Source organism: Pristiophorus japonicus, chromosome 1 (genome assembly GCF_044704955.1).
Source record: "Pristiophorus japonicus isolate sPriJap1 chromosome 1, sPriJap1.hap1, whole genome shotgun sequence".
In the NCBI taxonomy this organism is placed as follows: Eukaryota; Metazoa; Chordata; class Chondrichthyes; family Pristiophoridae; genus Pristiophorus; species Pristiophorus japonicus.
In genome coordinates, this window is record NC_091977.1 from 393,448,267 (window position 1) to 393,475,394 (window position 27,128).

The window sequence follows — 27,128 nt, forward strand, 5'->3', positions numbered from 1 at the left end:
TAATGCACTAAAGCTGTTGGGGTAGAGTAGTGGGAGTGTTCTCCTGCACCTGATCATGCTATGCATGACCTAGGAGGTCACACTGGATTCAAAAAGAAGAAAAGTGTTTCACTGCAGAGCAACAGCATCCGTTACCTTGTTAATTAAGAAGAAAATCACCAAAAACATAACTGTAACATTCCCAAAATTCCATGGGCCATAATTATGCAATGATTGTGCTTGCATTGTTATCTCCAGTGTCCGCCAAGGATCTATCCTTGCCCCCTCCTATTTCTCATCTACATATTGCCCCTTGTTGTGTTGCAAGATGGCTGCCAGGGTAGCAGCTCCCTAGGGAGCTCCTCTGCTGGACAACCTTATCCTTTTTGCCATCTGTTACCATCTGACACCCTTTCCCCCCCCAATCTCCCCCCCTTCAACTGTTTAAGCTTCTTTTGGCCTATTTAGGCCCTAACAGGGGGTGCATTTCTTACCCTAAAACACAAATCCATGCTGCAAGGGCAACTACCCGAGTCCACTGCCCATCCCCCAACCATGCCTGCTCTTCAGCTTCATCAGTGAGTGCCGGATCTCCACTCAAACAGAAAATTCAACCTGCTGTCTGTTATGTATGTAAACATTACCAATGTGAAAGATTTGCCACCAGGGGGCGCACCTGTGGGAGACCCAAGTGTCACCTGCACACTCTGGGCAAGCAGGTATAAAAGGCAGTCTACCATGCTGCCTCCTCACTCTGGAGTTACAAGAAAGAGACCAAGGTCACAACCGTTTGAGCTTAAGATATACAGATATGCAGAGAGTCGAGATAAATGGGTCCTTTTCAGAATGGCAGGCATTGACTAGTGGGGTACCGTAGGGCTCAGTGCTGGGATCCCAGCTATTTACAATATACATTAATGATTTAGATGAGGAAATTGAGTGTAATATCTCCAAGTTTGCAGATGACACTAAGTTGGGTGGCAGTGTGAGCTGTGAGAAGGACACTAAAAGGCTGCAGGATGACTTGGACAGGTTAGGTGAGTGGGCAAACACGTGGCAGATGCAGTATAATGTAGATAAATGTGAGGTTATTCACTTTGGTGGCAAAAACATGAAGGCAGAATATTATCTGAATGGCGGCAGATTAGGAAAAGGGGAGGTGTAGCGAGACCTGGGTGTCATGGTACATCAGTCATTGAAAGTTGGCATGCAGGTTCAGAAGGCAGTGAAGAAGGCAAATGGTATGTTGGCTTTCATAGCTAGGGGATTTGAGTATAGGAGCCTTACTGAGTCCTCACCTGGAATATTGTGTTCAGTTTTGGTCTCCTAATCTGAGGAAGGACGTTCTTGCTATTGAGGGAGTGCAGCGAAGGTTCACCAGGCTGATTCCCGGGATGGCAGGACTGACATATGAGGAAAGACTGGATCGACTGGGCCTGTATTCACTGGAGTTTAGAAGGATGAGAGGGGATCTCATAGAAACATATAAAATTCTGACAGGAATGGACAGGTTAGATGCAGGAAGAATGTTTCTGATGTTGGGGAAGTCCAGAACCAGGTGACATAATCTAAGGATAAGGGGTAAGCCATTTAAGACTGAGATGAGGAGAAACTTCTTCACTCAGAGTGTTGTTAACCTGTGGAATTCCCTACCGCAGAGAGTTGTTGAATATATTCAATGAATTGGCATCAAGGGGGAGTTAGATATGGCCCTTACGGCTAAAGAGATCAAGGGGTATGGAGAGAAAGAAGGAAAGGGGTACTGAGGCGAATGATCAGCCATGATCTTATTGAATGATGGTGCAGGCTCGAAGGGTCGCATGGCCTACTCCTGCACCTATTTTCTATGTTTCTATGTCTTGTGGAGTTATTCTAAACATAACAATTGGTGACGAGTAACAGATCATGAACTTTCACGCAGTTATGGCTGCTGTTGGTGTTCTTGAGATATTTGTTAAGGGTTGATCATTGGGAAACCTTCGTTGAGCATCTTGACCAGTACTTTTTGGCCAACGAGCTGGAAAAGGCAGAAACCGTGATCAAGCGTAGGGTCCACGATATATGGCCTCATCAAAAATCTGCTAGCACTGACAAAACCAATTGACTAGGCATATGAAGAGTTGTGCACACTGGTTCGGGAACACCTCAAGCCGAAGAGCATCTTGATGGCCAGGTATCTCTTTTATACGCACCACCGCTCCGAGTGCCAGGACGTGGCGAGCTATGTCGCCGACCTAAGACACCTTGCAGGACCGTGCATATTTACTGGATTTTTGGGGGAAGTTTGCGGGACTTTTTCATGCTTGGAATCGGCCACGAGGTCATTCTTCGCAAACTGCTGTCTGCCGAATCCCTAGGTCTGAGCAAGGCCATCACGATAGCCCAGGCTTTTATGTTCACAAACGCTAACACTAAGCAGATATCATTGCAGCATCAGAACTCACCGGCAAGTACTGTGCATAAAATAACGCCTTCAACAGGCAGAACTGTACATGGGAGAGCCTACACGCCCGCAGAGGCCAGACCTAGGATGACTCAGAGTCCGCTGTGGGGCGTGAATGTGAATCCATTAACACCATGTTGGTGCTGCGGGGGTAATCATCGAGCCCATCAATGTTGATTCAAGCACTACGTGTGCAAAGGCTGCAGAACAATGGGGCACCTCCAGTGAATGTGCAAACGTGCTGCGACTCACCACGTGGCAGAGTCGGCAGAAGATGTCTGATCCGGCGCGGATCACGCTGAACGAGTAAGAGAGGCAACTGAACCAGAGGCTAAAGAGGAAAATCCCTCCGATAATGTTAAAAGTCAAATTAAACGGCATTCCAGTTTCCATGGAATTGACACGGGGGCGAGTCAGTCAATTATGAGCCAGAAGGCTTTTGAGAAACTGTGGGTCAACAAGGCACAAAGGCAAAACTAAGTCCGATCCACAGCAAGCTGCGCACTTACACCAAAGAGTTCATACCAGTCATTGGCAGTGCGGCAGTGAAGGTATCGTACGATGGAGCTGTGCATGATTTATCACTATGGATTGTACCAGGCGATGGCCCACGCTGTTCGGCAGAAGCTGGCTAGGAAAGATTCAATGGAACTGAGACGACATCAAAGCACTGTCTTTGGAGGATGACGCCTCGTGCGCCCAAGTGCTAAACAAATTCCCGTCATTATTCGAGCCAGACATCGGCAACTTCACAGGCGCCAAAGTGCAGATCCATCTAGTCCTTGATGCATGACCTGTTCATCACAAGGCCCGAGCGGTTCCATACATGATGCGAGGGAAAGTCGAGATTGAGTTGGACAGACTTCAATGAGAGGGGATCATATCGCCTGTCGAGTTCAACGAGTGAGACAGTCCAATTGTTCCGGTATTGAAGAGCGATGGGACGATCAGAATCTGCGGGGACTACAAGGTAACGATGAGCCGAGTCTCGTTACAAGACCAGTACCCACTACCCAAAGCAGATGACCTGTTTGCAACGCTAGCAGGGGGGGGGAAGCAGTCCACCAAGCTGGATCTAACCTCTGCTTACATGCTTACAAGAGCTGGCTGACCCTTCGAAAAAATTGACGTGCATCAACACGCACAAAAGGAAGTTCATATTCCACAGATGCCCCTTTGGGATTCGCTCGGCGGCGGCCATCTTCCAGAGGAACATGGAGATTCTGCTGAAATCGGTTCCGCGCACCGTGGTGTTCCAAGACGACATCTTGATCACTGGCCGCAACAGCACCGAACACTTGCACAACCTGAAAGAGGTTCTCAAGCGACTGGACAGAGTGGGACTCGGGTTGAAATGCTCCAAGTGTGTTTTCCTGATGCCAGAAGTCGAATTTCTGGGGAAAAAGATTGCGGCGGACGGTATCAGACCCACGGACTCCAAGACGGAGGCCATCAAGAATGCACCCAGACCACAGAATGGGACGGAGCTGCGTTCATTCTTGGGACTCTCAACTATTTTGGTAACTTTCTACCGGGGTTGAGCACTTTGCTGGAACCATTGCATTTATTGCTACGCAAGGGTGACGACTGGGTTTGGGGTAAAGCTCAAGAGACAGCCTTTAACAAGGCCAGAAACCTGCTATGTTCCAACAAGTATTGTATGACCCGTGTAAACGTTTAGTTCTAGCTTGTGATGCATTTTCATGCGGGGTTGGTTGTGTGTTATAGCAAGCCAATGGATCAGGCAAACTGCAACCGGTTGCATATGCTTCCAGAAGCTTATCTAAGGCTGAAAGAGCCTACAGTATGGTTGAAAAAGAAGCATTAGCATGCATATACTGGGTTAAGAAAATGCACCAATACCTATCTGGGCTCTGGTTCGAGTTCGAAACCGACCACACGCCGCTCATTTCTTTGTTCTCAGAAAGCAAAGGTATTAACACCAATGCTTCATCCCGCATCCAAAGATGGGCACTAACGTTATTTGTGTATGATTGTGTAATCCACCACAGATCAGGCACCGAGAACTGTGCGGATGCCCTCAGTCGGCTACCATTGCCCACCACCGGGGTGGAAATGGTGCAACCCGCAGACTTGTTCCTTGTAATGGATGCTTTTGAGAGCGAGGGGTCACCCGTCACGGCTCGCCAGATCAGGACCTGGACTAGCCAGGACCCGGTGCTGTCATGAGTAAAAAGCTGTGTTCTCAATGGGAGCTGGTCGGTGGTCCCAGGGGAAATGCAAGACGAAATTAAGCCATTCCACCGATGCAAGGACGAAATGTCCATCCATTCGGACTGCCTCCTATGGAGGAATCATGTAAATTTGCCAAAAAAAGGCAAGGGAACGTTTATACGCGACCTTCACAGTACCCACCCAGGCATAGTCATGATGAAGGCTATCAGCAGGTCGCATGTTTGATGGCCCGACATTGACTCGGAATTGGAGTCTTGTGTACACCAATGCAACACTTGCTCACAGTTGAGCAATGCACCAAGGGAGTTCCATACAGAGTCTGTATTCATGGCCCTCCAAAATGTGGTCAAGGGTCCACGTAGATTTCGCTGGCCCCTTTCTAGAAAAGATGTTCCTCGTAGCAGTGGACGCTTACTCTAAATAGATTGAATGTACAATAGTGTCGTCATGTACGTCCACTGCTACCATTGAAAACCACGAGGATGAACCCACCACGAGGATGAACCCACCATGTTCGACAGTCTGATCGGACCAGCCATACCGCAGCGCAGCAATGATCCAACCGACTCACCCATGCCAGGATTTCAACTCAGGCGATCGGCCCGGAACGCAGAACCCCGGAACGCAGAACCCCGGAACGTCTCAACTTGTAAATAACTTGTACATAAGACTTTGGGGGGGGGGGGGGGGCGAATGATGTTATGTATGTAAACATTACCAATGTGTAAGACTTACCACCAGGGGGTGCACTTGTGGGAGACCCAAAGGTCACCTGCACACTCTGGGCAAGCAGGTATAAAAGGCAGTCTACCTGCTGCCTCTTCATTCTGGAGTTACAATAAAGAGACCAAGGCCACCCATGGCTTGCCTGACGTCCGTGTTAGTGACAATGGACCAGGCTTCACCAGCTCGGAATTCAACGAGTTCATGACCCGCAATAGCATCAAGCATGTCAGATCTGTGCCGTTTAAGCCCGCATCCAATGGTCAAGTAGAATGGGCAGTCCAAACCATCAAGCAGAGCTTGAAACGCGTGAAGGACGGTTCCTGCAGACCCGGCTATCTTGGATTCTGCTCAGCTACCGCATGCAACCCCACTCGTTTACCGGGGTTCCCTCTGCAGAATTGATAATGAAGAGAGCACTCAAAACCAGGGTCTCCTTAGTCCACCTGGATCTCAATGATCATGTAGAAAGCCGGCGTCACTGGCATAACATGTACCACGATCGCGTGGCTGTATCATGCGACATTGAAGTTAATGATCCGGTGTTTGTTCTTAATTATGGTCATGGTCCCAAATGGGTTGCTGGCACTGTGTTAGCCAAGGAGGGGAATAGAGTGTTTGTTGTAAAACTTTGGAATGGACAAATGTGCAAAAAGCACTTGGATCAGACCAAACTGCGGTTCACTGATAACCAAGAACATACAAGATTCTGACGGAACGGGACAGGTTAGATGCGGGTCGATTGTTCCCGATGTTGGGGAAGTCCAGAACAAGGGGACACAGTCTTAGGATAAGGGGTAGGCCATTTAGGACTGTGATGAGGAGAAACTTCTTCACTCAGAGAGTTGTTAATATTGTGTTCCTAACACAGATGAGGCTGCACACAGGGAGGTTAAAGTAACAGTGACCTCAGTCTTTAATAAGACACTCCAGAGTGAGGAACAGGCCTTAGGGGCTGGCTTATATACAGTGCTCCCAAGGGATGCTGGGATCCCTTGGGACTTCAGGGGATCAGCTTCCTGGTGGCGGAACATGGGAGTGCATGCTTTACAGATACACAACATCACTCCCCCGCCAAAGTCAAAGTGAAAACTATTTACAAGGTGAGGCGGTCGGGAGCCTTTCTTTCCCTGGTGGACCTCCTCGGTACAAATGTCTGTTTTGGTGTGTTGGCTGTGCCCTTGCTGGGCTGGCGTGTTGTTGGCCCTGCAGAGCTGCTAGGTGAGCCTGGCCTTGCTGGGCTGTTGGGCGTGATGGGTTCGATTTCCTGGTCCGGCATGGTGTCGTTGATCCTTTGGGTGGGTGTTGTGGGCTCGAAAAAGGTGGTGTCTGCTGTGGGTTGTTCAGGGCAGTCTGTGAACCGCAGCCTCGTTTGGTCCAGGTGCTTTCTGCAAATTTGCCCATTGTCTAGTTTGACCATAAACACCCGATTCTCTTCTTTAGCTATCACTGTGCCCACGATCCACTTGGGACCATGTCCATAGTTTAGCACATACACAGGATCATTCAGATCAATTTCCCGTGACACAGTGGTGCGACCATCATTTACATTTTGTTGCTGCCGCCTGCTCTCTACCTGATCATGCAGGTTGGGGTGAACCAGCGAGAGTCTGGTTTTAAGTGTCCTTTTCATGAGTAGCTCAGCCGGGGGAATCCCTGTGAGCGAGTGGGGTCTCGTGCGGTAGCTGAGCAGTACTCGGGACAGACGGGTTTGGAGTGAGCCTTTGTGACTCGTTTAAGGCTCTGTTTGATGGTTTATGCTGCCCGCTCTGCCTGCCCATTGGAGGCTGGTTTAAACGGGGCCGAGGTGACATGTTTGATCCCATTGCAGGTCACGAATTCTTTAAATTCGGCACTGGTGAAACATGGCCCGTTGTCACTGACCAGTATGTCAGGCAGGCCATGGGTAGCAAACATGGCCCTCAGGCTTTCAATGGTGGCGGTTGCTGTGCTTCCCGACATTATTTCACATTCAATCCATTTTGAAATAGCATCCACCACCACCAGGAACATTTTACCGAGAAACGGGCCCGCATAGTCGATCTGGATCCTCGACCATGGTCTGGAGGGCCAGGACCACAAACTTAGTGGTGCCTCTCTGGGCGCATTGCTCAACTGAGCACATACGCTGCATTGCCGTACACAAGACTCTAAGTGAGAGTAGATACCGGGCCACCACACGTGGGATCTGGCTATCGCTTTCATCATTACTATACCCGGGTGTGTGCTGTGGAGATCCGAGATGAACGTCTCCCTGCCCATTTTTCGTAGCACTACGCAGTTACCCCACAATAGGCAGTCTGCCTGAATGCACAGCTCGTCCTTTTGCCGCTGGAATGGCTTGATTGGCTCTTGCATTTCAACGGGGATGCTGGCCCAGCTCCCATGCAGTGCAGAGTTTTTTTTACTAGGGACAGTAGAGGATCTTGGCTGCTCCAAGTCCTAATCTGGCGGGCCGTGACAGGTGAGTTATCATTTTCAAATGCTTCCATGACCATTAACAAGTCTGCGGGCTGCGCCACTATCAAAAAGTTTGCAGGCTGCGCCATTTCCACCCCAATGGTGGGCAATGGTAGCCAACTGAGAGCATCCGCACAGTTCTCGGTGCTTGGCCTGTGGCGGATGGTATAGTTATACGCTGATAGCGCGAGTGCCCACCTTTGTATGTGGGCTGAGGCATTAGTATTTATCCCCTTGTTTTCAGCGAACAAGGATGTGAGGTGCTTGTGATCGGTTTCCAGCTCAAATTTGAGGCCAACCAGGTACTAATGCATGTTCTTTATCCTGAACACACACACACTAATGCCTCTTTCTCAATCATGCTGTAGGCCCTCTCGGCCTTAGACAAGCTCCTGGAAGTATTGGCGACAGGTTGCAACTTCCCCGCAACGTTAGCTTCTTGTAATACACACGCGACTCCATACGACGACGTGTCACATGCTAGCACAAGTCTTTCACACGGGTTATACAATAGAAGCAGCTTGTTGGAGCATAAAATGTTTCTGGCATTCTCAAAAGCAATTACTTGTTTTTTTTCCCCATTCCCAATTCTCACCATTGCGCAATAACACATGTAGGAGCTCTAAGAGGGTGCTTAACCCCGGTAGGAAGTTACCAAAATAGTTGAGGAGTCCCAGGAACGACCGCAGCTCTGTGACGTTCTATGGCTTGGGCGCATTCCTGATAGCCTCTGTCTTGGCGTCTGTGGGCCGAATGCCGTCCGCCGCGATCTTTCTCCCCAAAAACTCCACTTCTGTTGCCAGGAAAACGCATTTCGACCTCTTCAGCTGCAGCCCTACGTGATCCAGTCGCTGGAGGACCTCCTCCAGGTTTTGTAGGTGCTCGGCGGTGTCCCGACCCGTGACCAATATATCGTCCTGAAAAACCACTGTGCGTGGTACCGACTTGAGTAGGCTTTCCATGTTTCTCTGGGGCATCTGTTGTAAATGAACAGTTCCGTGTGCGTGTTGATGCAGGTGAGGCCCTTCGAAGACTCCTCCAGCTCCTGCATCATTTAGGCTGAAGTCAGGTCGAGCTTGGTGAATGTCTTGCCTCCTGCCAGCGTCGCAAATAGGTCATCTGCCTTAGGTAGCGAGTATTGGTCCTGCAGCGAGAAACGATTAATAGTTACTTTATAATCGCCGCAAATCCTGACCGTGCCATCACTTTTGAGTACTGGAACAATTGGGCTGGCCCACTCGCTGAATTCCACTGGGGAGATGATACCCTCGCGTTGCAGCCTGTCCAGCTCGATTTCCACTCTCTCGCTCATCATGTGAGGTACTGCTCGCGCTTTGTGGTGAATGGGTCGTGCCTCTGGGACCAAGTGGATCCGTGCCTTCGCCCCGGAAAAGTTTCCAATGCCTGGCTCAAAAAGGGAAGGAAATTTGTTGAGAACCTGGGTACATGAGGCCTCATCGACATGTGATAGCGCTTGGATGTCATCCCAGCTCCTTCCAAGCAGTGTGGGGCCATTGCCCGGGACAATCCAGAATGGCAGTTCATACACCGTGCCCTCGGAGGTGACCTTGACCATGGCGCTGTCCAGGATTGTGATAAGCTCTTTGGTGTACGTTCTCAGTTTCATGTGGATGGGGCTCAGGGCTGGTCTGAATGCCTTGTTTTTTTTTTCTTGTTGCACCACAAGCTCTCAAACATCTTTTTACTCATGATGGATTGGCTAGCGCCAGTGTCCAGTTCCATGGCTATGGGTAAGCCTTTCAATTTTACGTTTAGCATCGTAGGTGGACATTCCGTTGAAAATGTGCGCACCCCGTGTACTTCAGCATCTGCCTCCTCTCTCTGAGGCTCGAAATTGCTTTGATCCACCATGGACCGATCTTCCTCTGCCACGTGGTGGTTAGCAGGTTTTGCAGAGCTTGCAGCTCGTTTGCAAGCTCGTTGGAGGTGCCCCATTGTTCCACAGCTCTTGCAAAGATATCCTTTGAAGTGGCATGAATAGGCTGAATGGAAGCCTCCACAACGCCAACAAGGTGTGAATTGCCTTGCATTCATCCTTTGTTGCGGACTCGGAGTCATCTGGGTCACCTGAGGCCTGCTGGCAGTTGTAGACTCGTGGGTTCTGCCCTGTACATTGCTGCTCGCAAACACAGTTCCAGTTAATTTATGAATATTGCTAGCATTTGTGTGCTGAGAGATTTGTTTGGTGTTATCACTGGTGGACATAAACGCCTGTGCAATCGCAATGGCATTACTGAGGGTCGGTGTCTCTACAGTCAAAGGTTTTTGTAGGATGGTCTCGTGGCCAATGCCCAGTACAAAAAAGTCTCTGAGCATTTGCTCCAGGTAGCCATCAAACTCACATTGTCCTGCAAGTCACCTTAGCTCGACGACGTAGCTCGCCACTTCCTGACCTTCAGATCGCTGGCACGTGTAGAACCGATACCTCGCCATCAGCACGCTCTCCCTTGGGTTAAGATGCTCCCGAACCAGTGTAGACAGCTCCTCATATAACTTATCTGTGGGTTTCACTGGAGCCAGAAGATTCTTCATGAGGCTGTCAGTCGGTGCCCTGCAGACTGAGAGGAGGACCGCTCTCCTTTTTGCAGCGCTTCCTTCTCCGTCCAGCTCATTGGCTACAAAGTACTGGTCTAGCCGTTCAACATTGGCTTCCCAGTCTTCACCCTCCGAGAACTTCTCCAGGGTGCCCACAGTTTGCTGCATCGTTGCGTTGGATTCGTATACTTGTCGCCAGTTATTGTGTTCCTAACACAGATGAGGCTGCACACAGGGAGGTTAAAAGACCTCAGTCTTTAATAAGACACTCCAGAGTGAGGAACAGGCCTTAGGGGCCAGCTTATATACAGTGCTCCCAAGGGATGCTGGGATCCCTTGGGACTTCAGGGGATGAGCTCCCTGGTGGTGGAACATGGGAGTGCATGCTTTACAGATACACAACAGTTAACCTGTGGAATTCCCTGCAGCAGAGAGTTGTTGATACCAGTTTATTGGATATATTCAAAAGAGAGCTAGATATGGCCTTTACGCCTAAGGGGATCAAGGGGTATGGAGAGAAAGCAGGAAAGGGGTACTGAGGGAATGATCAGCCATGATCTTATTGAATGGTGGTGCAGGCTCGAAGGGCCGAATGGCCTACTCCTGCACCTATTTTCTATGCTTCTATCAGTTTGAAGAGGAGATTACCATCGTTGATCCACCCACACACACCCAACCAGCAATCGACCTCGCGGTCAATCACGAGGATGAACACCATGCCCGACAGTCCATTCAGACCAGCCACACCGCAGCGCAGCAATGATCCGACCGACTCACCCATGCCAGGACTTCAACTCAGGCGATCAACCCAGGAACGCAGAGCCCTGGATCGCCTCAACTTGTAAATAACGTATCTCAGATTTTGGGGGGGGGGGGAAATGATGTTATGTCTGTAAACATTACCAATGTGTAAGACTTGCCTCCATGGGGCGCACCTGTGGGAGACCCAAGGGTCACCTGCACATCCTGGGCAAGCATGTGTAAAAGGCAGTCTACCATGCTGCCTCTTCACTCTGGAGTTACAATAAAGGGACCAAGGTCACAATAGTTTGAGCTTAAGGTATACAGTCTTGTGGAGTTATTCTAAACATAACACTGTCAAAACACCCTACCTACTCCTAAACCGTGTTACAAGTGCTACAAGGGCCCACTACCCATCCCCTACCCCACAATTGCGGCCTACTTTTCAGGCCGACCTCCTCGCGACCAGCAACAAAACAGGTTTGGGCCTATCTCACGCGCGAGCCTTTTCTCCGAGCTGCCACTCATTGGCGACGACCGGACCACCCTCCAACCAGCGGCGACTGAGCCTCTTCCCCTCCTGCGGCGACCGGGCCTCTTCACTCCTGCCGCGACTGGGCCTCTTCTCTCCCATCGATGACCGGATCTTTCCTCCTCCGATCAGTACTGTATCCCAGTGTTATACAGTGACAGACCTTTACCCACCAGTACTGTAACCCAGTGTTAACCAGTAATAGTCCTGTACCCACCAGAACTGTACCCCAGTTTTATACAGTGATAGACCTGAACCCAGCAGTACTGTACCCCATTGTTATACAGTGACAGATCTGTACCCACCAGTAATGTGCCCCAGTGTTATCCAGTTACTGACCTGTACCCACCAATACTGTGCCCCAGTGTTATTAAGTGACAGAGCTGTACCCACCAGTACTGTAAACCAGTGTTATAAAGCGACCGACCTGTACCCACCAGTACTGTTCACCAGTGTTATACAGTGACAGACCTGTATCCACCAGTACTGTACCCCAGTGTTATACAGTGACAGACCTGTACACACCAGCACTGTATCCCAGTGCTATACAGAGACAGACCTGTACCCACCAGTACTGTTACTGGTTCACACTCGGATACAGTACTGATGGGTACAGGTCTGTCACTGTATAACACTGGGGTACAGTAATGATGGGTACTGGTCTGTTACTGTATAACACTAGGGTCATCATCATCATCATAGGCAATCCGCGGCAACTGAACCTCTTCTCCTCCAGCAGCGTTCGGGCCTCTTCTCCTCCAACAGTGATCGGGCCTCTCCTTATCCAGTGACATTTGGACCTCTCCTCCTCCAGCGACGACCTGGCCTCTTATCCCCCAACGGTGACCTGGCCTCTTCTCCTCCAGCACGTGGTGAGCACAATGGCTGTGACCACCCTGACCTCTTCTCCATCCACTCTGAACACCCTGACCTCCACCCCAAAAAATGGACCTCTGACCTTCCGAATGCCTGCCCCTAGTCCAACCTTGGATCACCTACCATCTCACCGAAGGGTGCTACTTAGCGCTGAGCTTATGGCCTGCATCTCGCAGTAGGCAACTAGGCTCACACAGCAGTGCCTGGTCTCCAGCCGTCTTGGACCCCTTTGCCACTGGACCAAGACCTTGCTCAGCTAAGCCCGTGTGGTAGTCGGTGTGCAACAGCCACCCCATATTAAAAGAACTCACGCACAGGCATCTTCCACTCCTCTAACATGAAGTTTTGGAAAGTCAGGACCCTCATGGACAACTCCAACAATGACAGGCCAGAACGCCGCACTGCCATAGTTGACCGAGAACTTAGATGCTTCGATGTCGACATCGCCGCCCTAAGAGAGACCCAGCGGGCAGGTTATTGACAGCTCAAGGAACAAGGTGGAGGTTACGCCTTCTTCTGGAAAGGGAAACCAGAGGAGGAACGCTGCCTCCACGGAGTCGATTTCGCTATCAAAAACGAGCTGGTCAACCGCCTCAGAGACTCCCCCCGTGGGATTAACGAATGTCTCATGTTTCTCCGACTCACCCTATCCTGGAATCAATGCATCATAGTCATCAGTACATATGCCCCAACACTCGATGCAGCAGATGAGACCAAAGAGGGTTTTTACTCCAGCCTCGAAAAATCCCTGTCCCGCATCTCTACGGACGACAAACTGATCCTCCTCGATGACTTCAACGCCAGGGTCGGCAAGGACACAGCCCTCTGGGGACGCTTGATCGGCAGAGAGGGGGTAGGGAAAACCAATTCCAGCGGTACCCTATTCCTGACAGGGAGCAGGGTGGGCCGCCCCGTCCTGTGTGAGAACTCCACCGCAGGTCGGGGCTATAAATAGCGCTGGAGCGCCGGGCCCTGGAACATCGTGGCAGAGGTGCAACAGATGAGGGTATGGGACCCAGAAGAGCCGAGGGTCCAGAGGCAGCATGGACCTGCCCACACTGCGATATGTCTGTGCACCATGTCAGTGCAGCAGAGCAGGTCTCCAGTCATCCTGGTTAATCCTTGCCACTGGATAAAGGCCTAGCTCTGTCAAGCCCGTCTGGTGGCTGATGTGCAACGGTCACCACACGTTTAAAAAAAAATCCACGCACAGGCATCTTCCACCCTCTCAACTGGAGTTCGGACTGGAACATCGGGTCCTTCATTGAAACATCTGTGAACTCTCGTGGAAGTAAGTCATCCTCGTTCGAGGGACTGCCTATGATGCTCCTGACAAACTGTCTGGAACACGACCTTGTCATCACCAACACCTTGTTCTGCCAGAGGGACAAGTACAAGGCATTGTGGCAACACCCTCGCTCCAAACATTGGCACCTGCTCGAATATGTCATCGTCCGAGCCAGGGATCGCAAGGATGTGCGCATCACCCGCACCATGACAGGAGCTGACGACTGCTGGACGGACCACCGCCTAATCCGTTCCATCATCAACATCAACAAAGTCAATGCCGGGGCACTCAAAGACCTAGCTAAGAGAGCCCTATACAGTCAGCGCCTCACTGCTAACCTGGCATGCCTTGATGACCCCGAGACGCAGAATGCCCACAGCGCTTGGTCTGCGTTCCAGGCCTCCATAACCAGTGCCTGCGAAGACATGCTCGGTCACTAAACCAGGAAACACCAGGACTGGTTTCATGAGAATGGCCAAGAGCTAATAGATCGCAAGCGCAGGGCTTTTCTGAGCCTAAACCAACAACCCAACTCGGGAGCAGCAAGGCTGCACTAGAGACGGCTTAAGGCCAAGGTCCAACAAAAAACCTGCGACCTAAAGAACAGATGGTGGGTGAACAAAGCACAGGAAGTTCAGCAGCTGGCTGACAGCCATGATGTGCGAGGATTCTTCACCGCAGTCAAGGCCACCTACGGCTCAAATACCCAAGGCCCCACACCACTGCTGGCCAAGAACTGGGAGACACTCATCAAGGACACCGAGGCAGTCAGGAACCGAATGAAGGAGCACTTCGAAGATCTCCTCAACCGAGACTCTGCCTTTGACTCGAGTATCCTCAACTCCATCCCGCAGCATGCTACCCGCCACCACCTCAGCAAAACCCCAGCCCTGCACGAGGTAGAAAAAGCCATCCATCAGCTTAAGAACAACAAGGCTATGAGAGCGGATGGAATCCCCGCTGAGGCACTGAAGTATGGCGGAGAGGTACTGTTGGCGTGAATACATGACCTCATCTCTCTCATCTGGAAGGAGGAGAGCATGCCGGGAGATCTCAGAGGTGCAGTAATCGTGACCATCTTTAAAAAAGGGGACAAGTCCGACTGCGGCAAATACAGGGAAATCTCCCTGTTATCAGCCATTGGGAAAGTCTTCACTAGAATCCTCCTCAACTGTCTTCTCCCTGTGGCTGAGGAGTTCCTCGCGGAGTCACAGTGCGGATTTCATCATCTATGGGGTACAAAGGACATGATTTTTATAGCACGACAGCTGCAAGAAAAATGCAGGGAATAGCATCAACCCTTGTACATGGCCTTCTTTGACCTTACAAAGGCCTTTGACACAGTTAACCATGAGGGACCATGGAGCGTTCTCCTCCGTTTCGGCTGCCCCCAAAAGTTCGTCACCATCCTCCGCCTGCTCCATGACAACATGCAAGCCGTGATCCTTACCAACAGATCCATTACAAACCCAATCCACATCCGGACCGGGCTCAAGCAGGGTTGCATCATCGCGCCAACCCTCTTCTCAATCTTCCTCGCTGCCATGCTCCACCCCACACTCAACAAGCTTCCCGCTGGAGTGGAACTAAACTACAGAACCAGTGGGAACCTGTTCAACCTGCATCGTCTCCAGGTCAGATCCAAGACTGTCCCATCCTCTGTCGTCAAGCTATAGTACACGGATGATGCTTGCGTCTGCTCACATTCAGAGGCTGAACTCCACGTCATAGTCAACATCTTCACTGAGGTAGACATTGATGACGAGATTCAACACCGCCTCCAGTGTGCCAGTGCAGCCTTCGGCCGCCTGATGAAAAGAGTGTTTGAAGATCAGGCCCTCAAATCTGCCACCAAGCTCATGGTCTACAGGGCTGTAGTGATACGCGCCCTCCTATATGGCTCAGAGACATGGACCAAACACAGTAGACACCTCAAATCACTGGACAAATACCACCAACGATATTTCCGCAAGATCCTGCAAATCCCCTGGGAGGACGGATGCACCAACATTAGTGTCCTCGACCAGACCAACATCCCCAGCATTGAAACACTGACCACACTTGACCAGCTCCGTTGGGCGAGCCACATTGTTCGTATGCCTGACACAAGACTCCCAAAACAAGTGCTCTGCTCGGAACTCCTTCACTGCAAACGATCCCCAGGTGGGCAGAGGAAACGTTTCAAGGATACCCTCAAAGCCTCCTTGATAAAATGCAACATCCCCACCGACAACTAGGAGACCCTGCCCAAAGACCGCTCTAAGTGGAGGAAGTGCATCCGGGAGGGCATTGAGTACCTTGAGTCTCATCGCCGTAAGCATGCAGAAACCAAGCGTAGGCAGTGGAAGGAGCGTGCCACAAACCAGTCCCACCAACCCTTTCCCTCAATGACTGTCTGTCCTACCTGTGACAGAGACTGTAATTCTCGTATTGGACTGTTCAGTCATCTAAGAACTCACTGTTAGATTGGAAGCAAGTCTTCTTCGATTTCGAGGGACTGCCTATGATGATGATGATGATGATGATTGCGCCTTGGTGACAACATCTGAAAACACAGCGTCACTTTCCACAAGTACGCTGATAACACCCAGCTCTACCTCACTACCACTTCTCTCGACCCCTCCACAGTCTTTACACTGTCAGACTGCTTGTCCGACATCCAGTTCTGGATGAGCAGAAATTTTCTCCAATTGAATATTGGGAAGACCAAAGACTTTGATTTCGGTCCCTGCCACAAACTCCGTTCCCTAGCCACTGACTCCAAAGCTCTGGAATTCCCTGCCTAAACATCTCCGCCTATCCACCTTTCTTTCCTCCTTCAAGACGCTCCTTAAAACCTCTCTCTTTCACCAAGCTTTTGGTCACCTGCCCTAATTTCTCCTTATGCGGCTCGGTGTCAAATTTCTTATCTCATAATACTCCTGTGACGTGCATTGGGACGTTTCAGTACGTTAAAGGCGCTATATAAATACGAGTTGTTGTTGCTGTTGTTAATTGTGTCCACCAGTGCCTTCCAGCACCTGTCCCACTGGAGTTCGCAGAGTAGGTCAGAGGGCATCTAATTTATATGGGGCAGGTAGATACAGTACTACAAGCACATCCCCAGTGCCTTTATTCCTCATGTGGCTGGAAAATCTTTCACCACTGGGGGAGATGCCCAGACCCTCTCCCAAATCATGTCCCTTTCAGTCTCTTTGGTATGGGGGCTGATCAAGAAAAGGTTTTTTTGAAGTCCCTTTCTTTAGTTAAATTCCCCGGCCTGATGGGGCCCACTTTCATCCATTAAACCTCAACTCCCTTGGAATACCAGCCTACAGAGATATGCTGGAACTCGACTGAGCCTGGCAAGTGGGGAACACCCGGCAGGTGGAGACCCCGGCCCTGGCTCTGCCCCCTTACAATTATTACCTTGTAAGAAGTGTGTGGAAACTTCTGAAAATGGCACTGCTGTTTTCCAGAATCATGGCAGGAAAGGCACTGGGACCCAGAGATGTTCAAGGCCAATATTCTTAGATAAATAGTTTAAAATGGGCATTGTTGCTTTTGTAAAATTGTTTGGAAAGCTTTTTCTCTCTGTTTACAAATACATAATGTTCGCATTCTCAAAACATCGTTATGTTGCGAAAACCCAACTGTAATAAAAAATGAGGCAGGGAGCACAGAAATATCCCTCCCTCCTCATAGGCATGACCTATTAATGCTGGTGCCTGCACCAAGCACCAGCATTTGGGTCACTCAAGGGGCACACTGTGATGGGTCTCTGCCTCTTTATTCTCTTCTTTGCACGCAGGAAATGCGCATGCTCCAGACATGAGCAGAGAAAGATCATCCCTAAGTAGTGCATGGCAAGGAAAATCAAGTAATCAAGACATTCCCACGTTTTAAAATGAAATTCACAATGAAAATGAAAACTGATGGTACATTTACTTTACCTGAAGCAGATGCGAGAGTAAATTTTGCAAGGTCCTGCTACACTTGCAAGGCCTCATACACACCCAATACAGCAATGCCTATGATTTACGATGTGCGTGCCTTTGTGCAAAGCTCTGTTGGTGGTGATGGGCCTCGCAAAATTTATCCTGACGTATCATTTGGCTTTACATTAACCTTAGACCTCCCAATGTCCAATCACCGTAATCCCAATCACAAACAGATTAGAAAACAGCTTGATTCAGTGCCCTAGGCTGTGCATGTTCTTTCTCTGTTGTGATAGGGAAAACTTATGGCAATTATATATCAAATCTAATAATGCTATAAAACAAGTCATGTAGCACCAATGGGAAGACTTTTAAACTAGGCCGACACAGAGAATGTACAAGGGACTGTGATTTAGAGTTTCCTTGTTGGTCGTTTACAAGATACCGCTGATGTTAATCTATCTGGTTTCTTTTCCTTTCCTAGGAGTAATCATCAGATTAGAATATTCAAAAAAACATTTGGTTCTGGCAGCAACTGGATGGGAACATGGCATCTGCCAAAATATAGGAGATGGTGGCAAGGCTATCATGTGGGAGTCTGGTTGTAATGAATGATGTTTCTTTTTGAGTCCTAATTGAGCACTAAAGACAGAATTCTTCTTGTGATCGAGAGGATAGGTCATTTTTATTTTTTCCTCCTTATCTCCTCTACTCTCCTAAAGGCGCTGGTTCTATTGGGGTACGAATCATGAGGTGATGGCTGTGCTATGGCAATTCACCCAAGTGACAATTCTTCATGTGTCACCCCAGACTGTGGGTATCAGTAAGCTGTTGACCATGGAAGGGATCCCAGCTGATCTTGTCCTCACCAATGCACTATCTAGCAAAAGCCACTGAATAGTGATCAGGAGCAAAAATCCAGCTGACTTTTCCTCTCCCTGGGCCAGGGATGCTAAAGACGGCAACTCCAATGACAACAACAACTTGCACTAATATAGTGCCTTTAACACATAAAAATGTCTCAAAGTACTTCAGAGAGGTGTAATCAAAAAATGGACACAAAGGCATTTGTAGTATTTCTATTGTTGACATTAACTATATCAGCAATAGACCAGGAACTCAACCTGGGACATTCAAGGAAGGAGGAAGGAAGAATGAAAGAAAGAATTGAACGTAAAGCGCCTTAATATGGGGTGAGCTGAGAGTTGGTGGAGTGAGTGTTAGCCTAGCCCCAGCTCGATAACATGAAGCCTCGACCGTTTTAACTCTTGGGCTCACCCCCAATCCAGGGTGAATGATGTGGAGCCGACTGGCGGGAGTGGGATGAGCACAGCAGGAAGCTGGCCACAGGGATCAAGTCCTTGGCAGTAACATAAGTTGGGAGGTGGGGGTGGAAGGAGGTAGTTAATTGCAGTCAGGGGAGGGAAGTCTGGAGCAGGAGAAGCCCGAGGTTTCCCTGTCTAGCTGCAGAGTATTCCTGTTAAGGTTAAACCCTCCACTTCTGCTGAGTATAGTCAGATCTACAGGCTAACATATTGAAGAATAAACAGTTCAAGGGAATGGAACTGGGCTCTGATTTTAAGGCTTCACCGAATTTAACCTTGTTTTGTGAATTTTTTTGTGCTATCAGCTGAGGAATTGCACTTTCCTTAAGGGGCATCCAATGGCAGCATCATACACACTAAGGTAGGCAGAGTAAACCTCCCTCAACTCTGCCCCAAGAATGTGCCTCCACCCTGACTTCAGAAGACATCCTATTGCACAATTGCAATATTTTTCCATTTGCGATAGCAGCATTCCTTTAGTCTCCCTGAATCAGATTGCGAACTTAATGCAAAATTAGAAACAGTATGGTGGTGTGGGGTCGTGCATACTAGGAGCTATATTGAGACTGCCCAAACTCATTTCATGTAGGGTCCTTACAAGTAACAAAGAGAGCAAATTTTTATTCTATCAGTCTGGGCTTGACTCAAACAAACTTCCAGAAGTGCCTGAAATTTGGTTTCAGGTCAAACCTGAACCTACTTCAACATGTTGCAATTTAACTTTTTGCTCATCCATGACTGTGCATAAATATGAATGAGAGAGCAGAACGTGATATATATTCCATGTTTAATTACTTGCTGGATAAATGCCACAAGCCAGAACATTCATCTCTTCTGTAAACAACACCAGAAAATGCCTGGTTGTCTTGTCCCTGAGGTAGGTTTTTTTACTCACATATGCTGTGAGGCATTGGGGAAGAGCTCCGAAAACTGTGGTGCAGAATCCTCAGGGCCATGGGGTGCAGCATGACTGATGACCATAAGCACAGGCCTGTGCGGATATATCTTCTTGGATATGCGGAAGTAATTGATACTGTCATTGGTAATCACGTCTGTAAAGTAATCCTGAAAAAGAAAATCCCAAGTATTCTAAATCCTTTGTGATTTCACAGAAAAATTACACAACCTTAAACAAGTACAGCGGGTTCTTTAGAAATCCGAAACACTTGTCAAAAGGTCAAGTGTTCAAGTGTTTGGTGCTGTAACGTTATAAACAATATAGAAGGTTGCAATGTTTAGTTTCCTTCAACAACAAAGACAAAAATCTTTGTTGCACTGTATCACTTGAATTCTATTTCACAGAACTGAGCCGAGGAAAAAGAAAAGGGAACTGCACTTACACATGATGGGATAGAAAATGTGTTTGCTACAAAGGAGAGTCAGAACTCCAAAATTGGTTTATCAATGAATTGTCAGAACCAAAAGGTTGTCAAATTCCCGCCTTTGGAACTACTGAACTCACTCGTCGTTCTCCCGTGGCATTGCCCACAGAGAGTCAAGACCAGCCGCAATATCTTGATCAAGCAAGGTTAGAACATGGGGATGGGGGAGGAAGTAGATGGGAGGGAAGAGGCAGGGGAAGGAAGGAGAAAGAATGGGAGAGAAATAAGATGGAGAGGAGGTTGAGGATGGGAGAAGATGGAGAGGAAGGATGGAGAGGTGAAACATGAAGAAGTGGGAGGTATAAGGAGGCAGATGAGGGGAAGGAGATTTTCCAGGGTACAGAGCGAGAGAGGGGAAAGAGAGTCACAGGGCAGAAGGAGGGGGAGAGGGCACGGGGTTGAGGGAGCAAAGGCAGGAAAGCTACCTTAATATCAGCAAACTCTCTCAATGGAGAAGTGGCAAAGTATCTCAGAAGAGCAGGGGGGGAAGGGGAGAGGGAACCCGGTGACCTCTCCCAGCAGGGAAAAACTCTAAACTCTTCCAGCACAATATTGAGCTTTTTGGATGTGGCAGTTGGGCATAAGTCAGGGTGCCTGTGCAAAAGGGAAGCTGCTAGAGCGAGTTTCAATGGGAGGCTCAGAAGTGGGTCAGCAAGGGATGGCCAGAGCTGCAGCAGAATGGCAAGGTGACCAAAAAATTAGAATTTTAAGAACAAATAGGCAGCCTGATCAATCCCCTGACACTAAACAATTTAAAATTTCCATGCATTTGCCTGCTCCTGCATTTAGGGCACTTACTGGACCTGTTCTGGCTCAAACAATGACATCACTGGGTTAAATATTGATGAAGGGAGACAGTCATATATAACTTTAGTTCAAAAGCAGAGCTCAAGCAAACACTTGATTACACTGGAACCCTCCATCAGAGTGCCGCCTACTAGCATAAAAAGTATGACAGGTACATGGGGACACTTTTAGAATGCACTGTACCACAGATATCAGGTCATGTGGGGGTTTTGCACACATTTTGAAATGGAATGCGGAGACCCACTGAGGGATTTTAATATAGAACAGATACTCAGTAATGCTCCTTTATTCAAGTGCAATGTAGTTGCGCAATAGTCCAATTTTCATGTCCCTGTTGCTCTGTTTCTGCCTAAAAACAGGGTAGCGGCAGCAGGATCAAACTCACGTGGGAAACAAAAGCGCCAAAAATGGGACCGGGCAGACCTTGATTTAGGTGAACAATGTTCCCACCAAAAACAGCTGAAGACCTCATAAATACATGCAAATCAGGATCTGATGAACTCGCCACAATCTCCGATACAATTTGAGACTATTTTGAACATTCTTTTAAGAGTTCCCTAGCTGCAGTCAGGGAATGCTGGCACTCAGTGTGGGTTTTAAGCCTGAAAGATTTCCGATAATTAATCTCTTTGCAGTTGTAGGCACGCAAACATTTTCCCTGTCACTATAAGCCACTACAAAAATTGTACTCCTGATGCTATCACCCCTCCCCTTTAAGGTGCTACTGCAGCTGCATCACAATCGGTCACTGTGCCAGATTTCCCATCACAGATTGGGAAGCTGTTTTTAGGGAGTATGTTTTGGATGAGCAGCTCACCAGCTTAATTGAAGTGAGGCCCAGCCATAAAAATGGCACAAGCTCAACATCGACTTATTCAGGTGGGCGGAGTACATGCCCCATTCACCGTCTAATTCTGAAGAGGACAATTGCCCTTATGTATCTACCTTTTATGTGAATGAACATTTGTGCACTTTTTTATGCAAATCTCCCAACCCCACTTCCTCCTGTGTAAGCTCTCGGAAAAAAAAATCTCCCTCAAGAGAGACTAATTCCCAAATGTCTAGTCTTTGGCCCTCCATTCACCACAAAGGTTTTGCAGCTATCGGTTTGCTCTAGTCTCCAATAAAACCATTACTCTCTCTCATCTAGTCATTTTCCTGATACACTCCCTTATGTCCAATGTGTCAGTGTTTGTCCGTGTGTCGGTGTTTGTAAGTGTGTCAGTGTCTGTAAGTGTGTCAGTGTCTGTAATTGTGTCAGTGTTTGTCCATGTGTCAGTGTCTGTCCGTGAGTCAGTGTCTGTCCGTGTGTCAGTGTCTGTCCGTGTGTCAGTGTCTGTCCGTGTGTCAGTGTCTGTCCGTGTGTCAGTGTCTGTCCGTGTGTCAGTGTCTGTCCGTGTGTTTGTACATTGTAGATTTTTCTGCACAGTGGGGTCAACAGCGAAGGTAGGGAAAGGCAGAATTTTCATCCTCCTGATGGACTTCGCATTGATCCCTTGCATATTATCCAGGTTACCTCAATTCAAAAATTTTCAGCAGGCTCCCACCTGTAGTCAGAACTTGCCACTCGGGAGAGGTCTGCAATCTAATATGGAGTGAACCTCGGATATGACAAGATTCTACCATTTCTTGTTCTCACCAGAAAGCCTGGCACGTTTGGTGACAGGCCCAGAACACATGCAAGTGAGTGGGTATATAATACAATGTGAATGAAGCCTGAGTTTCCCCCTTAGCAAACAATGTTAGGTGTCTGGAATGCCTGTGAGTCCCAGGCGGCCTTCATTGCTAGGGCTGTAGGGGAGCCCACTTAAAAAATTCAAAGGTTGGCTTTGATTATGCAATTGATCACAGAATGATCAACTTTATTGGTGAAAATAGCAGAAGAAACCAACATGAAATTTTTTAGAAATATTTCCTGTGTCTGCTAGGGTGCTGCAGACCTGCTATTGCTGTGACAAGGCATTGGAGTAAAATGACTCCCACACCTGCTGGGATGGGTGTCCTAGGTATACAAAGCAGCCCGCCAAAATATTTAATTTGGCTGACTCCAGGATTTTGGACTGGGCTGGAAACAAGTGAGTGGATGTGTGAAAGTTCCGCTCGTTCTCAAAGAATTTCAGCGCCCTCATCTCTGACGGGGTGGCGGGGGGGGGGGGAGGGGGGGCAGCGTGGAGAGGCGGGAGGGGCAACTGTGCAGATTTTGTGACCTTTCAAACAGTTTTCAAATTGTCTGATTTGGCTGTCAGTGGGTTGTATGGCTGTCTCTTTCTACCAGTTTGAATCCTAGCAGTACCAAAGTATGACATAAGTATATGTAAATGATGATTCCATGTTCAATTGTGCTGTTTCACTGAATGCAAATTCTAATGCAACTGCCTGCTGATAAACCTAATAGTGGTAACATAATTTTGCCCTTGATCTGAAATCCAGAGCTGCATTTGACTTTAAACAACTTCCATCTGTGTGAAACATTACCAAAGTATAAGAGAATCAGTGAAACCGAAGCTATCAACACAGCAGTAACATCAACAAGATTTATACCACTTCTGGCCAAAGCTCCCCTATGACAGAGAGAAATAAAAGAAAGTGAGAAGATTCAGGTGGCAACAATTTTAGTCAGTGATTGGGGAACTCAAGGCAATTGGCTCAGCTTTTAAAATCTGTAGCATGTTCAAACTGGATTTTCTCCTTTTGAACATTTGTATGAAGCCTGGATTAAAGGGTCAACATTTTCACTGTGCTCTGAATAAAAGTGTCTCAAAGCTGCTGTGTTACCCTGTTGTCTGACAAGACAACTTACCAAGTTTTTAAATAAAGGGAAGCATAAATAATGGGGTTGGAGCCTGCATGTGTCTGATGGTAAAACATGTTACATAGAAAGAATAATAATGGGAAATGTTGCCGAGGGGCTGGCCATCAAAGTGCCATGGAGAGGGGCACACACACAACTGAATTCCCAATCTGAGCTGCAATTGGTGAAGGGGTGCCGAATGCAGGTGATGGGTGAACAGAAAACCAGACAGGAGATTTTCATCAGGCTGTCCTCTTATGCCTCCTGGTGACCAGCCAACCAAATGGCATAGCCAATGCTCGGTCACTTGCCCCACCCTCTTGGTAACAGACCAGATAACTGGGAAAGCACCTGCAAAAGGACAAAAAATGTGGGGAAGGTACATACCCTTCAATGGAGAGTAAACAGCGTCACACAAAAAGTATTAAGTTAGATAAAAACCTATGAAAAAAAATTAACAATATGGAAACTGCATTTCAAAAACCGGTTCAATTCCTCAATTCCGCCCAATAATTTTAATGGACATAAAATCTTGAGGTGAGATACCCGAGTTCCTGATATGCACTTCTGATGAGCACATACCCATAAAATTACCCTGATATATATTTATTCTTACAACGGAACCTTGCCAAAAGTTCTTCCAGTGAGTTGCTAACACCATTTCTGTTTAATAATGTTTAATTTTCCAGATTCAGCCACCGGAAGGTAACAGGAACGTTTAATTAAAACGAGTAATCCTAAATTAGCACTGACAGAATCTCCATATCAAAAGCATGGACTGCGTGTGGTACATGGCAACAGTCTGTTTACAACATTGTCTTCAGCAGAAGTAAAGGCCACTTTCTTGGCTATTCATCACTCACCCTGGTGCCTTATATAAGCATCAGTGAGAAACTGCTGAAGAAATTCTTGTAATTTAAAGCACTCAAGGGCATGACTAATCACATGTTCTGAAAGCAGAGTTCAGCACAGCTGCAAAGGCACAGCCTGAGGGTAGACTCCATGTCACATGTCAATGTTAGTACAAGCCAACCAGCTGTGCCCTTTCTCTCTCAATACCAGAATCTCAGCAGGCTTCTGGAAATTAATACTGTAATTATGCTCTGCAGAGAGAGCAATTTAGGGCTATTGTTTATAGTAACATTAATGACAAGCCCAAATGGGGATCATTTCCTTCTTTTAATTTTTTTTTTAAAAGTATGCCAGCACTGGAATGACATTCTGTTTTAAATAAGTGACATGCTTTTTAAAACATGGCTTCTAGCTGCAGTCTGCAGGCTAAGTACAGTGATTTACACAATACTAACAACGAATGGAAGCCAAATGTTTTAGTACTCCAGATTTTAGGTCTTAACTTTCTCTCTTTTAAACAATGAATAATGCAGATCTACAAGTGATTACAAGGCATTAATCCCTGGTCCAGGTGATGTTACAAAAGCCATCCTCTGAATGTTAAGATTAGATTAAAACCTTAAAATCACTCCATTGTGTCTGTTACTTTTATAATTGTTCAGTTTTTATTTTACATGTTGATTTTTGAACCCTATCTGTGCCTGTTCTAGTAGTGCGATTGCCACTGCACCCTGTGTCCTTGATGCATGATGACATTCCCATTATACGTTAATGACTATGATTCCATTAGCACATGGAAACTGAAAATTTGAAAATAATTCTCAAGAATCCCATAGTCTAATAATTAATTGGCACATGCCCGTTTTTGGGGTGTAAAACAGGCACCTAAGCATCCAATATGGAGGACAACACGTGCGCACTTACTCCATGCCAGAAATGCACTGTCGGCCATATTAGATCGGGCTGCTCTGTAGGTATCCAGGGTTTGCGCTGAAGGTCTGTTAAACGACCATTAAAATATTTAAATAAGGGTCCCATCTTTTACTGCAGTCATGGGCGATCTGGTAGGGCTTGTTGAAAAATTCTTTTGTGATATTGGTCTGCCCCAACTTCTGACTCACCACGTGATAAACTTGCGCAGCAATTTGTAGCGGTAACAGGTAGGAAGGACCTTTCAGCAGCACTATTTAATGGGTTCATCCAGTATAAAAACTTAACTCTGACATCTGAGAAGAAGTTTTTGCTGAAGCTGGATTGCTTTTGGCTGACTTGATAACAGTTTCATGCAGTCATGGAATGTTGGCCTTTATTGCAAGGGGGATGGAGCAAAAAAGTAAGGAAGTCCTGCTACAACTGTACAGGGCGTTGGTGAGACTACACCTGGAGTACTGCATATAATTTTGGTCTCCTTATTTAAGGAGGGATATACTTGCATTGGAGGCAGTTCAGAGAAGGTTTGCTAGGTTGATTCCTGAGATGAAGGGGTTATCTTATGCAGAAAGGTTGAGCAAGTGGGGTCTATACTCACTGGAGTTTAGAAGAATGAGAGGTGATTTTATTGAAATGCATAAGATTCTGAGGGGGCTTGACAGGGTCGGTGCAGAGAGGATGTTTCCCCTCGTGGGGGAATCTAGAACTAGGGGGCATAGTTTCAGAACAAGGGGTCGCCCATTTAAAACGGAGATGAGGAGGAATTTCTTCTCTCAGAGGGTCGTGAATCTTTGGAATTCTCTTCCCCAGAGAGCTGGTGAGGCTGGGTCAGATTTTTGAACGATAGGGGATTGAAGGGTTATGGGGAGCGGGTAGAAAAAGTGGAGTCGAGGCCAAGATCAGATCAGCCAGGATCTTATTGAATGGCGGAGCAGGCTCGAGGGGCCAAATGGCCTACTCCTGCTCCTATTTCTTATGTTCCTACATTCTTATCAAGTGATGACAGTAGAGAGCAGAAGCAGCTGGGAGAGGAGGGAGGAGGAGGAACTGCGCAGGAGGCCATACCCACAGAGGGTTTTCTGAACTTCGCTGAGGAGCAATGCCTCAGGTCCCTTTGCTTCTCAGGGCATTGAAAGCACTGTCTGACTGTCAAGGTCACCGTAGCCTTTAACCTTTATGCAGCAGGCTCCTTACAGGCTGCAGCAGGTGACATCAATGACCTCTCCCAGTTTTCAGTCCACTGTTGTCTCAGAGAAGTTATCGAGGCTCTCGACACCAGAAGGAACGTCTACATCTCATTTCACATGGACAGAGCGAAGCAGACCGAGAA

The 27,128-nt window shown here is 47.9% G+C and overlaps 1 protein-coding gene across 1 annotated transcript in view; it reads right to left on the bottom strand.

Moving 5' to 3' along the window:
* The window catches only part of LOC139274607 (extracellular sulfatase Sulf-1-like), a 547,728-nt gene that overhangs the window by 146,392 nt on the left and 374,208 nt on the right, over nucleotides 1–27,128 (bottom strand). Inside the window, exon 7 of the mRNA XM_070891301.1 lies at nucleotides 19,932–20,101. Within this exon, the coding sequence (XP_070747402.1) occupies nucleotides 19,932–20,101 (170 nt within the window). The remainder of the gene's footprint in view (nucleotides 1–19,931; nucleotides 20,102–27,128) is intronic.